At 26.2% G+C, this 14,789-nt stretch overlaps 2 protein-coding genes across 2 annotated transcripts; one reads left to right on the top strand and one right to left on the bottom strand.

Moving 5' to 3' along the window:
• The first annotated feature begins 3,142 nt into the window (after positions 1-3,142).
• On the top strand, positions 3,143-9,482 carry LOC135930131 (nucleolar complex protein 4 homolog A-like). Its single transcript, XM_065466917.1, has 11 exons — positions 3,143-3,265; positions 3,305-3,407; positions 3,450-3,547; positions 3,581-3,676; positions 3,723-3,948; positions 3,993-4,231; positions 4,309-4,420; positions 7,338-7,542; positions 7,930-8,141; positions 8,610-8,827; positions 9,251-9,482. Exons 1-11 carry the CDS (start codon positions 3,167-3,169, stop codon positions 9,299-9,301), a joined length of 1,659 nt encoding a protein of 552 aa, XP_065322989.1. The 5' UTR covers positions 3,143-3,166; the 3' UTR covers positions 9,302-9,482.
• LOC135929483 (translation initiation factor eIF2B subunit alpha-like) lies at positions 9,458-13,810 on the bottom strand. Its single transcript, XM_065466087.1, has 3 exons — positions 13,508-13,810; positions 13,144-13,465; positions 9,458-9,953 (listed from the first exon to the last, which is right to left on the bottom strand). Exons 1-3 carry the CDS (start codon positions 13,778-13,780, stop codon positions 9,595-9,597), a joined length of 954 nt encoding a protein of 317 aa, XP_065322159.1. The 5' UTR covers positions 13,781-13,810; the 3' UTR covers positions 9,458-9,594.
• Positions 13,811-14,789: the final 979 nt, after the last annotated feature.

Here is a 14,789-nt window from a genome sequence, read left to right as displayed (position 1 = left end):
AATTTTTAGAAAATGATCTCATCACATCATTTAAATATTTATCTAATCTTCAAAAGCTTTATTTCAAAAACATTTTTATCATCATTGATTTTACATTTTAGTGAAATTTATAACATGCCTTTATCCTGGCATAAAATCTTAATTTTTAATAACTTTTCTTCTTACGTGGATAAATATAATAAGTAATCATCATTGGTCTCACAAAATAGAATTCATAACCTATCGTTCAACTTCCATATCAGTTCTTTCTAGGTTGTCACATTAGGTTAGGTGCTGGTTATCATATTCCAGTCCAACATCCAGAGCCAGGACACCATGAAGAAAGAAACTTTTTGCATGAAAGAACGTGCTAAGGTTTGATTCTTGGTCATCTCCATAGATTAGGCATTGGTCATATCAATAGATTAGGCAGTCACAATAAATAAGGTAGTCATAATAGGTAGTCATCTCCATAGGTTAAGCAGTCTCCATAGGTTAGATAGTCATCTCAGTAGATTAGGCATTGGTCATATCATAGATTAGGCAGTCACAATAGATAAGGTAGTCATAATAGGTAGTCATCTCCATAGGTTAAGCAGTCTCCCTAGGTTAGATAGTCATCTCAGAAGATTAGGTAGTCACAATAGATAAGGTAGTCATAATAGGTAGTCATCTTCATAGGTTAAGCAGTCTCCATAGGTTAGATAGTCATCTCAGAAGATTAGGTAGTCATCTTTTTCTAGTCCACCACCCAGAGCCGGGGCACCATGCAAAGAATAAGGATCTTAACGATATGGCGCGAGGTGCGAGTCAGTAAAAATATATTTTATTAACTAATTTCTTTTTCTTTTCTTAAGGTATATATACATTTTTATAAGTCCAAATTAGAATACAAACGAAAAACAAAAAGTAAAAATATTATAAAATATAAAAAGTAAGGTTACGCCGAAAGTTATAAAAATAAGGTTACGCAATAAAGTTATTAAATTACAAAAAATAATAAAAATTAGATTACAAAAATTCAAATGCAAAAAACAAAAAGAATTAGATTATAACGCAACAATTTATTTTATAATTTTACATTTTAAATAAATAAGAAATATAGTAATAATGAGCTCATAGGCGTAGCCAGAGGGGGGAACAAGGGGAAATTCCCCCCCCCCCCTTCAGAAATTTATCACTTTTTGTAAATATCATTTTTAGCTATAAAAAATATCCCCCTTAGCCCTCCCCCCCCCACTCCCTGACTCTCAAATAGGTATGCATATATCTTAAATAATAATTTAAAAGAAAGAATGTAAAAGTTGATATTTTTTTATAAAACTAATCATCATAATTTATAGATTTTGGGGAAAATAAATTTATAAATATATAAAATAATAGATCTATAAAATTACTAAATAAAATAATATATCAAATATAATTTTTTATAAAGTGAGTAATTTTAATTTATTTATCTTAATAAAAGTAAAAATAATTATAAAACTATTGATAAAATTAAATCATAAATTAAAAAAATATTAAAGCACAATATAAACAGTGGAATATTATATGTCGTCGATTTACAATATATCTAATTATCAAATGACAATCAAGTATTTTTACCAATATAACGAATTACATATTTTACAGAAAACTATAAAATATTGATAAGGACATCAGAAAATATCTTTTAAAGACATTGTGGGATGAATAATATGAAGATTAAATTTATATATACCTAAATAGAATAGATGGCGTTAAATAATTGTATGCATATTGTTGATATATTTAATATCAAGAGCATTGATTAGTAAATTTTGTCAGATTATTAACTGTAATATATTCTCTAACTGTCAAATATGTCTGTAAAAGTGGAATTTTACCTAGTATTTTATAACTAATTCTATATAGTAGAGTAAAATCAACTATATGTCTACTTACTTATTATAAATAAATTTCTTATAATTGTTTGGAATAAATTATTACCATGCTTTTATATTAAGGTATATACAATACAAGTAATTTATTATATTTTTATTTTATATAAACTAATAAAAATATATTTCATATTTGTTCCAGGCTTATTTTTTTTATTAAAATTTGTAAAAATATTTTATGATTATATATAGGTTAAATTAACCCGGCCGAAGGTCGGGGAAAAGGAGGCCGAAGGCCCGCCCAAATGGAAGTCTGGGGGCGAAGCCCCCAGTAATTTCCCCCCCCCCCTTATGAAAATCCTGGCTACGCCTATGAATGAGCTTAATAGTGCCATTATATTTATTATTTTATTTGCGATAAAAAAAAGATAATATTATATTTTTAAAGTGTTTGTAAATTTAATGTATGTAATCTAGGATTGTTAAAAAGCCCAATCAGGGTCGAATTTTAAAGACCAGATTACGATTTTAGCCAAATTCATATTACATAAGCCTCCAGATTTGGAAATAGACAAGCCTTATGACATAATATTATTTTGGCTAAAATTTTGATCGGGTTGTTTTCCACCCGAATCAAGCTAATTAACAATTCTAGTAAGGCCTATTATTTCTATCGTATTTTATTTTAAACTAACAATTCAGGAGAAATGAAGTATGGATAATGTTAAATAGAAGCAGAAATTTTTTACAATTAATCTAAATTACATACTATTTGATGGCGAATTTCATATACTTAAAAGCATATGTATGTTGGAAGATTATGGATAACTTTATCATATATGAGTTAAGATCGTATTTTGGATTTCGGTTAATTATGAGGTTCTTAGAAGTAATTTATTTAATGTTTCTTTAAATCTTTAAAAATATTTTTATTTTATAAAAGTTTAAATTTTTTAAAATTTTATATTATAATTAAAAAAAATAAATTTCATACAGATGACGTGACATAGTCTTTACATGACTTAGTAATGACCTGAGATACATAATCGGAAAATCAAATAGATGTTTAATTAGATATATGATTTAACCTTTTACTTCTATAATTAAAATAAGATATTTATTCGTTTACCCGCATTTATTAAAGTTAAAAATACCATATATTTTTCACTCTAACATGATTCAAGTTTTTTTAGGGTAAAAATTTATTAAAAATATATCTAGCATTATAAAAAATAGTTAATCTTAATAATTTATTTAATAAAATCTCCAGTACACCCTTTAATTGATATTGGTGAAATATCTCCTCTAAAGTGCGGCTTAAAATTGATATGGATAATCTGTTTCAGCGAGAATTTTCCCAAAAACTTATGCTCATTAAAGATGATATCAAGAACGCTAATTTGATTGTGGATTTGTTAGACTTAAAAGTATATATTTACATTTATCTTTAGTATACGTTGTTTTAGGATATCGAGGATGGAAACATTCCAATTTATATAAATGGAATATTTGAAGTTTTAAAACACCTATTAAAAACTCAATTTGATAATATTAAAACTAATAATACAGGTTTTAAATTAATTATTATCATATAAATATGCTTATGAAAAGATATTGGCGAAAAATTTACATCTTGGATTACAACACGTTATCTGGAATTTATAAATGTTATAATAAATCTAATTCCTAAAAATAATTATAAACAATTGGTAAATTTGGTTATCTATGTTATATTTTTGTAGAATATGATCTTTAGAGTAGTATTTGATGTACATTTTATTGAAAATCAATACAACATTATATTTAAAAAGAATATTAATAAAGGCAAAATATTATATGTAAATTGAATATAATTAAATTATCTTATCCAAATCTATAATATAGGAAATTTTAAAAAGCCTTTTGAGTATGAACTCCTCAGAATTCAGGGAGGAAGTTATACCACAGATAAAATATTTTTTACAATATGCTGATATAAGATATCACATTTTAAAGTCAACATTGAATATAATATCATCTGCAGATAATACAGACACTATATTGAAAACTAAGAAACATTTTGTTTTAAATATGTATTCACTTTTGATAGTTATAACTTCCTTAAGTCAAAGTAATCTTTATATTTTTTTTAAAAATATAATATATATATCAAAGAGTATAATAATAAAGGTACCAAGTTGTATCACATTGTTTCTCCACTTTATTTTAATAAAGAAGATACTGAAATCATAAATGTTAATGTTGAAATAGAGGTTCTTAATGTAAATCTCCCCTTTACAGGCATTGATGAAAATGAAAATGTATTGGATATTAAAAGAAAAAATGGAATTACAGTTGGTTGTTATAAACAATTATTGTCAAAAATTTGGTTAAAATATCTAGAAAATTGCCAGGTAATATTTTTATTTACTACAGAATTTAGTTTATTTTGCTTTATATTACTTTATCCCCCACCCCCATACTATATTAGCTTGATGTAAAAATATATACAAAGCTCCTACGAATATTAGACACTAAAATAGTGCCATTTATTGAAAAACCATTGCTCCTCTCTGATTTTTTGATGCGTTCTTTTGATTCAAGTTTATAAATATTATATAATATAAATTTGTTTAATATTTTTTCTATGGCTAGTTTATTTATATTTAGTATTGTCCTAAAATTGGTGGTGGGGGCATGCTATTATTCTAAAAAAAATAGTATGGCGTGTGCTAAAATTGGCAAAAAATACAGGATTTTTGTTTTTCTAAATTTTTTTTTAAAATTAATTTTTTAAATAGTTTATCATTTCTCATAATATACATTATATTATGTTATTTAGAAAGATATATAAAAATTGAAATATATTGCAAAAATATATATTGCCAAAAAAATGACATAATTTTTTTAGAATACATTTCATAATTATATAAATAATGATACTATATCAGATTAGATCAACAAAAGGTGATAATAAACTACAATATTTGCTATAAGGAATCTTTTATAATATTAGCTTCTAACTTCCTTGATTGGTTATCGTTTGCAGATCTATGACTTGTCAGCCACTTTTTAATATATTGAGAATAATTACAATGACTTAGAGTAGGCCTAACATTTATCATCATTAAACCAGAAATATGCTTTATCATAAGTCTTGCAAGCAAATCTGTCATAATTACATTCATAAGGTTAAAGCTGCACGCATTCTGCAATACTGCCCAGAATTGTGTTAATACAATTTTGAACTCTTTCAAATCTCAGGGGCATATATTAGATTCATTATTATCATCAACATATTTAATCATCACATTTATTGCAAAATCCATATTAAATCAAGATTCAGTCATAAACAAATTCGTTTAATTTACTCTTCCCCAAAACTAATATGAGGGTCTGTTTTTTCTAAATATTTGATATCATATAAGATAGCTAAACTGTTTTTGAAAATTTGTAAATTAATTTCTAAATTAAATTAAGTTATTTTTGTTTGATGGATACTCACTATGTAAAGCTTAATAATAACCGTTGTACAAATCAATGAAGTACAGAGCGATAGTCCTCTTGGAAAGGCCTGGTTAGAACTTGATAAAAAAACAAATGATGCCATTCGGAAAAAAATAAATTTTTTTTGCATTATATATAACATCCGGCAAAACTTTTTAAAAAAACTTCGGGTTCGGGCCGGGCCGGCAAAACTTTTTTAAAAAAAATTTCGAGACCAGTTGTAGACAACAATTTCAATTTTCGTTAATTTGTTATTCTTGTGGAATTGAAAATCACAAAGCAACGCATTGCCTGAACAATTTGTATGTCCATTCTAATATTACAGCTCATTCTTCTAAATTCAAATGCGCAAAGAAATTACTCTTTAACTCTGAATATTTTTCCTCATAATGTGATGATCAAGAGACTGCCTGTTGATAATAATAAAGATTTTAATGTAAGAAAGATGGCGATGAGGAAAGTATATATTCAAAAACTACTGAGGAGACCCGTAATATGAAAGAATAATATCGTGACTGAAGATGTCCAAGAAAATTTTGCAGTGTTAGCTTCTTTAAATGAAGTGAATGATAAATAATTTTTTTTATACAAATAATGTTTATATACATCATAATAATATTGTTTGTTTTATTTGTAGTATGATAGTTTTTTTTAATATTTAATGTATATAATATATATTTGTAGTTGTCTAAGAATACCTCTGAAAAATAAGGGAGGTGTTCTAGATATTAGTGTTCGCGTTATATTATTAATATTATTTTGATATTATTATTATTGATTATTATTTTTGTATTATTAAAATCGATGTTGTAAAATATTAATATGATTTAGTTTTGTTTTTGAAAATAAAAGATATGATAAAATTTTGTGTTGATATTTATTTTTTCTAAAAAAGACGAAACTAAAACTAATCATATTATACTATTTTACAACATCGATTTTTCTAATAAATTAAAAATAATAATATCAAAATAATATTAATAATAAAACGCGAAAACTAATACCTTGAACATTGATAATCATATTTGATGATGTATTTTTTTTAGCCAATCCTTTATAGTTTTATTTAACAATCATTTATAAATTTCACACAAACACATATGTTTAATATAATAAAATGAATGTGTGTTTAATTAATAACTTATTCTCATGGATTATTTTTACCCAGGACATATATATAAAATATTTTTATTATATTATAGAACTTTATATAAATAAAAAAAATCCTAACCTTTGCCAACCCATCAAATCTAGGATCCGGAAGTGGAACCGATTTTTTAAGCCAGAATCACCTTCTGGAAAAAATCACCATCGAGAGTTTTAAATCTAATAATTCAAAAAGTAGTAATTTAATGGCGTATATGTGATTAATTTGAAAATGAGAATCGCTAGTAGAGGTAAGAACCCGCCCACCCGTTATTTTTTTTACTCTCCTGCCCGCTTATTTATAATTTGTTTAAAAATATTGACCCGCCCGCCCGTACATTTATCTAAAATTTTATTTATCCCACCCGCCTAATGTTTAAAAATTATTTTAATGGCTGGTTTGGCTCTTTATTTATTTTGATATATTTTTAATTAAGCACATATAATATGCAATATTATAAAATAAAACTATTATTTTTAAAAAATAAGTCCTTTCTGCTCATTTCGCCTGAAAAATTGTAAAAATTCACCCGCCCACGCCTGCCCATTATTTATATTTTTTAAAACCCGTCCGCCCATTACCTATAAATTTTTTTAACCCGCCCAACGTTGAAAATATTTAAGAAAGCCTGACTACGACGGTCTGAAGTATGGGCGGGCAGGCTAAAAACCTATCGAATGCAGACATCTAATATCTAGTCCCCAATTTCATATATTGTTCAAATTGCCCCAGGCATCCTGTATCACTGAAAATTTTCCAAAACGGCATTTGCTATTTATATTTTAAATTACTTATGATCTCCATTGAAAAATATCGGTATACCTCTTATTTAAAATCTAATTTAAATTTCTAAAATAAATAAATAGATATCGTGATGGTACATTCGAGCCAAATACCTATCTCCTGTCTTAATAGTATTTTTCTCCTGATGCAGCAATGTGGATTAGAATACCCTGATTTTTACGGCAAATTATATTCATTACTCACAGCTGATACCATGCATTTAACGGATTCTGATTTACTATATCGTCGTAAATTTTTCCAATCCCTAGATATGTTCCTTAATTCAACGTTTATATTTAATTTTTTAAAATATATGATGAATTATATTCTAACCTTTTAAGGGATTTAAATATTTTTTAATTTAAGTAAAATATTGGTTGATTTCGTAGCACGACTAATTTTAAACAATTACTCCTCTCTTTTTTAAAAACTAGCAAATAAAATTTTGGCTAATATCTATTTTAATTTAACTCAATTAACGAGACATCTGTATTACTCAAGAATTACTCCTCACCTAAAAAAAAATTCATATATTTTTAAATATTTTTTTTTCCTAAAAATAACTTCGTATAACAAAATGTTATAAAGTTAACACCTCTAGAAGGAAGTTTTATAAAGATCTGCTATTTTAATCAATGACCATTTTACTGAGATAAAACATGTTACCCTTTTAAGGCATATACCCAGCTACATAATATGCGCATTCGTCAAGAAACTTTGTCGCCTCCTGGTCACTTGCGGACTTAGCTCTTCCCTCGTATGCCTTAGTTTGGGTCTCATCAAAAATTTACTGTCGCGACATCCGGAATGCCAGAAAAAAATGTTTATGGATCACTTTAGCGACACTACTAAAAATTTAATCGAGGCCAAAAATATTGATTTATTGGGTTAGAATTTTCGTTTAATACATTTTTTTACTATAAGATTTTAGGAGGGTTTATTGCTTTAAATAAAATAATAATAAATCAACAAGGTGCCCAACCAGGGTTGCCAGATAAAAATTATTCGATTATGGTAGATTTCTTAAATTTTTTCTTATCATTTTAAAATTTATACAAATTAGCTAATATGATATCTTAAATGTTAATTCTTTTTATCGTTTATCAGGTTGAACATATTAAATTTAAAAACAAGAGATAAAATAGAAAGTGGGAATTAAATTTCTAGCTAGAAATGTCGTTTTTTTGGGCATAAAACATATTTTTATATCAAAATAATGTTTTTTTATGAAATTATTGTGGTATATTTCGGAAATTTCGAAATATGGTAAAGTCAAGGGTATAGCACGTGACCTTTCTTCCCTTTAAATACATATCAGATTTTATAGTATATTGCATTCTCTTCCTGTATTTTAGATACGTTTCTTGTCGAAGAAGCAAGAATTTTAAATCAAAACAATTCTACCGAATATCCTCTCTGGGAATTATCTACCCTGACTTGTCATCATTCTGCCACTGTTAGACGATTAGCCAACAATTTAATGCAACAATTATGTAAATCGAAGATTGATTCGAGTATGAATGAGTTGAAAGAGGTGGATTTAGAAGTTTACTTTGAAACTAACGATTATCAAGTTTGTAATTATCTCTTTCTATATATGTATAATAATAAAAAAAAATTTCTTGCAATAATTGAAGAGCAATTAAAATCATATTTAACAAATAGCCCGGACATGTCAAGAAGTCTATCATGTTATTGTTTGAAAAGAGCAGCAATAAAAAAAATGTTGATATATAATGAGATAAAGAATATGATATTTTAATAAATACAAATTTTTGATCCCATGACTCCAATCATTATACTTTTTTCCCCGTAACACGAATATGACTAGTTAAAAATTGATCACAGGATTAGGATTTAAGATTTTATTTTATAGTGTTTTTAAAAAAATATTATTCTGTAGATTAAATCTTTTGACGATTTAGTTATACAAAAAAATATAAATTTTTATTTTTTATTCCTTATTTTATATTAAATCTTATTAAACTTTATTTAGATATACAAAAACGATATCTTATTGTCAAAAAATCCTGTGAAAACGATTTAATATAGTATGAAGTGATGTAAATTTGTTTTTAATGGGAATACGAAATTATGAAAACTTTCTCTTGTATATAAAAATGTTTTTGAATAGATATTAGCTAATTATTATACATTTTAGTTGAATACTATTTTATTATTATTAAATTTATAAAATGCAACATACAACAACGGGGAAGTATAATAAATATTACACGTCCATTTTTATTAATAAATAAATATATATACAATTTGTATTATATACGCTTGCCACTTTTTTTCGAATGCAATTTCAATTATATTACCCTTTACCAAGTGCTCTCATGAATATAATTTTATAAGTTCGTCACTGACTGCCGAGGGAGTAAGAATCCCTAAATCGGTAAAGAGTAGCGTTATGTATTGAGGCGGAGTATAATCAACAGCAGGGTGAGCCGATTCGAAACAATTATTGTTAAAATGGGTAATAGTGCCATTCTCCTCGTAGTTATCGTTATTTGTAATTGTAGGCGATATACTTTTTTCGCATAGATCGTTTTTAAGAATATCGGGGGAGTATTTGAAATGGTCGGGTATGTCTCGTTGGTTAAGCGGGTAAAGACGAACAAATTTAAAGCTCTCAACGCACACGTAAAGTCGTTTATTGTATGTCTTTGCTACTAAGGCGATGGTGTAAGAGCCTGTTTGTTCGTTATTATTTTTATAATAATAATTGTTAATGCATCCTAGATCACGCAAATTATAATATTAGAATTTTAACACTAGATGGTAAAACGGCATGTTAAATGTTTAAATTTTCTAATTAATTTGCAAATGTGGAAGTTAAATTTTGAATATCTGTAAATTAGAGGTATAATACCTTTTTAGAGACCAATCCGATATTGCCTATATCAAATTTATATTGGTTGATTACTAATACGATATCATTAATCAGATTTTCGTTTTACATATTTAATATATTTTAATTTTATCATATGAAATTTTAATTAATTAGATGTATTTATAAGTTACATTTATCAATGTAAAAGTTTAAAAATCATTTATATATTTTATATAGTAAAACCATTGTACATTTTGGTCTAAGTCTTTCTATCATAGAAGAATCCCATTTAGATTATTCATGACCAATTTAAATTTTAAATTATTTTTTTAAAATTAAAAAAAATATACTTTAATTTTAAATAAAAATGTTCTAAATTTATACATAAATATTAATCTTTTTTAATGAAGATACCATTTTATCGGATCTGATCGGAAAATGTAATAATATTTGGGAATAACTAATATTTGAAAAAAAATAATTAGATTCAATATCGGTATATTTTACTCTAAATAGATATACATTGTAATGATGTCTCTAAAATTGAATCGAAAACAATTAAATAAGGAACACTGAACGAACATTTATAATATTTGGAACAAAGAACGGATCTTTATATTGAGTTTCTTAATTTTTCTTAAAAGTTCTCTAGATGATATGAATTTTTTTAACCCTGCATTCAAAGTTAGCGCGAATGCGAAGTTTATATACTTTTAATGCTGCCGAGTATACCAAAATAGAGTGTATTTTGTATAATTTACACTATGAATGAGGGGTAAGGCTGTACCAATATTAAATATAAAATCAGGCCGATATTTTCAATCAAGGTTATTCTTTTTTCATTTTATTAATTTATATAATATTTTTCATTAATAAAGAGTAACTAAAAATATGATCGAGTCATTCAGATTCAGCCATAAACATTTCCCATATTTTAAACGAGGTAATTAACTTTGGGGAATAAATATACTTTATAACAGAGAAGGGGGGTCAGACGGAGGTTCACTAATCATGGTAAACCTGGAAAATGACTTAAAGAAAACGAAATTATGCAATTAAATATGGCCTTAGCAAAGAGAACGAATCTTGTTTACGCCATAGTTTATTTAGTTATTTTTTTTGCCTAGAATATTTATTGCTTTTTTGTGACGTTAGTTGATAGATGGTGAATCAAAATAATATCGAATTGGGGCATGATATTGAATTAAATTAATGAAAAATTTATGGATCAGCACGTTTAATTTTCTTAATAACAAAAATTGATAAATAGTGTCACATTTGCATGGTTTGATTTGAAATGTTATTTTGTATTTTGAAATAAAAAAAGAGGGAATTTATTTTCTATGTGTCACAATAATTTTTCTTATTGAGTAAGGTGGAAGTGCTGATAATTGCCTAAACTTTGCACCCATCAATATCTTCTCAAAAACCTAATTAAACCAATAAATTTGCATTTCTAAAAATTTTTTTAAAAAAGTTCTGATACCTATCCATTATAAAAAGATATTTTATTTCCAGTTCAAAACTAAGAAAAATAATATGAAAAAGTGATAAAATTATTTAGGCTATGTCGGATTATCTTATTTCTTAGGCTGTTTAGTCGTATATACAGCTTCTTTGAAATAGCATAGAAAGAAAGGCTATTTAGATTTATGAGTAAATGTGATTTGGCTTACCAATCATTTATATAGGGTGTTCTAGTTTAAAATCTATTTGCCTAAAGCTAAACGGAATTAAGTTTCAAAAATAAAATGTGTTGCAAATAATTATGACAAGAATGGCTTGGAATTTTGTTAAAAAAAATTATAACTCCAGTAAACCCTTTCAGGTAGGATAATTTAAACTTGATGCTTAGATTCATTTTTATTACGATAATTATCAAGAGAATTCAAGGCGGACTTTAGAAGAAACAAAAGTTAAAGAAAGATTAAAATCGATAGACAATCGTTAACTAACAATCGTAAGTTCAAAAACAAGCGTTAATTGGGTACAAGCTATCCCCAATTGCTTACAGAGACAAAGAGATAATGGTTTACCAGAGGTTGAGAAGCAACAGAAGATAGGATTGAAGAATTTCAAGCTGTTATAAAAAGAAATAAACTTTGTAAATGCAGGTAATCTGATACAAGCAGTCATTAGAAGCTAAGATTGCAAGACAGACAGCCATCGTTAAAACTTAGAGGACACAAAATATTAACCATGATGTGATTAAAATAAGTCAACAGATGAAAAATAAATGAAGACTAGTGTTTGTAGAGATACTAGAGTAAAGCTTGAAGGGAATTTGAGCCATTTGAGGTATTGTTGGTCTAATTTACATGGAAGGGTGTTGTAATCTGCAAATATATTTTTTATATAATTTATATTTTTTTATTATATGCAAAATTATTTAGTGGATTATGAAAATTGGTTTTGCAGAGACAGCATATTTTGTTAGATAAATAATTTTGTTATGTAAATGAGATGAAAACGTGAGATTTTACATATTTTATACTTTAAAGTTTAATAATGTTTAGTTATTATTTTTTTTATACTCCATAAAATTTTTTTATTTGAATTTTTATTTTATTTATACCATTCACCTTATGATTGTAATTATGATTATTGAATGAATAAATATTATTAAAGGGATTATATTTTAGAACCTTTATTATTTATATATACATCTTTACAGAGATTATTCAAATTTCATTTTTACAATTAATTATGATGATTAAAACTGATTTAATAAGATGAAGGTGTGATCAATGTAATGATCCCCTTCTCCTAATCTTATTCAAAAATTTTTATGCTTCGAAGTGAAATCCATGGGATACCACTTATTTTTTTGTAAAATTTAACATATATTTTGTTTTATATATAAAACAAAACTTTTTACAAAAGGAAATAATTATCGATATGTTTTTTTGACTGGAAAGTTGTAGGTGTGAAAAAAAGTAAATCAGTGTAATCCTAATCTGGATATATAATTAGCAAACTAAAATTAAAAAAAAATATCTTATTAGTAAATCATTGCTAAGAACTATATTTTCAATATATAAAATATTTACCAATTTTATTTATTATTCCTCCATTTTCAACAACACCTTCTGCACCTAAAAGTATCATATCTACTTTTTCCATTATATAACCAATAGCAGAATCCAAGATCATTATATGATATATTCCAGATTTTTTTAAAGCATTAATCATTTGCTTGCCTGAAAAATTTGGTGCAGATTCAGTGACATAAACTTTAAAACGTTTATTAGCAGCTTTTGCCTCTTGAAGGGCCTTCAAAACAACACGTGAGTAGGAGTGTACAAGTATGCTATCACCATCTTTAATGAAAGGATTGCATAACTTGGCAATTTTTTGACGGGAATTTTTAATCTGATAATTTATATTTTTACATGTAAATATTCAAATAATTACTTTCTCAAGATAAAGTTTCCCTCTCTCTAATAACACTTTAGTACATTCTTGAAAATTTGGTTGATCTAAAGATGTTAACGTAATAAAACGCAAAAACAATTCACACCCTGATGACACAGATGTCACGTTTTTTCCTGTGTTAGTCATCAGGTTTATGGCCTTTTTTAGTGTTTCTCTCAATTCTGACAAAGTTTCAACATCACATTTACTAATAAGTAGTAAAAGACTTTGAATAGCAGCTACTGCTGGATTAATCTCCGCATCTTTATCCATAACATTAACAAAGTTTTCTAAAGCAATTATTTCAACCATCTGATTTATTATGAATGAGTGTTATATATATTTTTTTTATTGGTTGTCCAAAATTCGAAGTTATATTGCTACGTGACTTTCCGGCATCTATCAAAATATATTTGTATCGAGTTAAAAGCGTTTGTTTAAAGTGTGTGATTTAACATATTATTCGTAATTAAATGACAATATATTGTAAATTAAAATAGCTATTATACTAGAAAATATGGAATATAATAATTTGGAATTAGGTTAGTATATTTTTAATTGACATATATAATATTATGGATAGTGAAAATCTTAATCAATTAAATTGATTTGTTATATTGTAGGTTTTATTAGCTAAATTTTTAATCATTGCTTTTTAAAAATAAAATTTGAACTTTTTCTAATATTTCTATAATTTGTAGAACTTAAACATATATTTCTTATCTGTTAAAATAAGCAGTATGTATGCTACTATAATTGATAAAATCAAATCCTGTGTATCTTTTATTTTACAATTTTCAATATAATTATATTTTATGATAGATGAACTTCCTCACAAGTACATATAGTCTGTCAGTAATTTCATTAGATCTAGGTATGACCAACCTTTTTATTAATAAAATTTTTATCAAGTTTAAAATTTTAATATTATGTATTAGATTTAATTATTCTACATTATAATTTAACTCATATGTAGAGACCTGCAAAATCAACCTGGCCTATATACATGCAAAGCTCAATGACTGGATTTATATGTTATTTTTGAAATATTTAGAGGGTGGGGGCCAAAAATAAAGGTTAGAGGTATATAAATTATGAGCTATTTAAAAATTTATTAGGCATTACCGCACTACATTTAGACTCTAAAATAGACATAAGGCCACTGAGCAGCACGAAGTATAGGGGTAGCCAAGATTCTCCTAAGGGGAGGGGGGAATTAAAAATTTTTTGTCCGTTTTACCCGGCTTTCGCCGGGTTATCTTAGTCTATAATAGTCATAAAA

This window comes from Gordionus sp. m RMFG-2023, chromosome 5, assembly GCF_954871325.1.
Source record: "Gordionus sp. m RMFG-2023 chromosome 5, tfGorSpeb1-WG-v2, whole genome shotgun sequence".
Taxonomy (NCBI): Eukaryota; Metazoa; Nematomorpha; class Gordioida; order Chordodea; family Parachordodidae; genus Gordionus; species Gordionus sp. m RMFG-2023.
Note: the sequence above shows the minus strand (reverse complement) of the source record. Positions and strands in the feature narration are given on the sequence as shown.

What these genes read in the sequence shown, in the direction of transcription:
- LOC135929483 (XM_065466087.1), bottom strand. Translation starts at nt 13,780, where the DNA reads ATGGATAAAGATGCGGAGATTAATCCAGCAGTAGCTGCTATTCAAAGT. An exon ending in GGAAACTTTATCTTGAGAAA is followed by an intron (nt 13,466 to 13,507) that starts GTAATTATTTGA and finishes ATAAATTATCAG; the next exon opens with ATTAAAAATTCCCGTCAAAA. An exon ending in AGGAATAATAAATAAAATTG is followed by an intron (nt 9,954 to 13,143) that starts GTAAATATTTTA and finishes ACGAACAAACAG; the next exon opens with GCTCTTACACCATCGCCTTA.
- LOC135930131 (XM_065466917.1), top strand. Translation starts at nt 3,167, where the DNA reads ATGGATAATCTGTTTCAGCGAGAATTTTCCCAAAAACTTATGCTCATT. An exon ending in AATATCTAGAAAATTGCCAG is followed by an intron (nt 4,232 to 4,308) that starts GTAATATTTTTA and finishes ATACTATATTAG; the next exon opens with CTTGATGTAAAAATATATAC. An exon ending in GATATGTTCCTTAATTCAAC is followed by an intron (nt 7,543 to 7,929) that starts GTTTATATTTAA and finishes TACCCTTTTAAG; the next exon opens with GCATATACCCAGCTACATAA.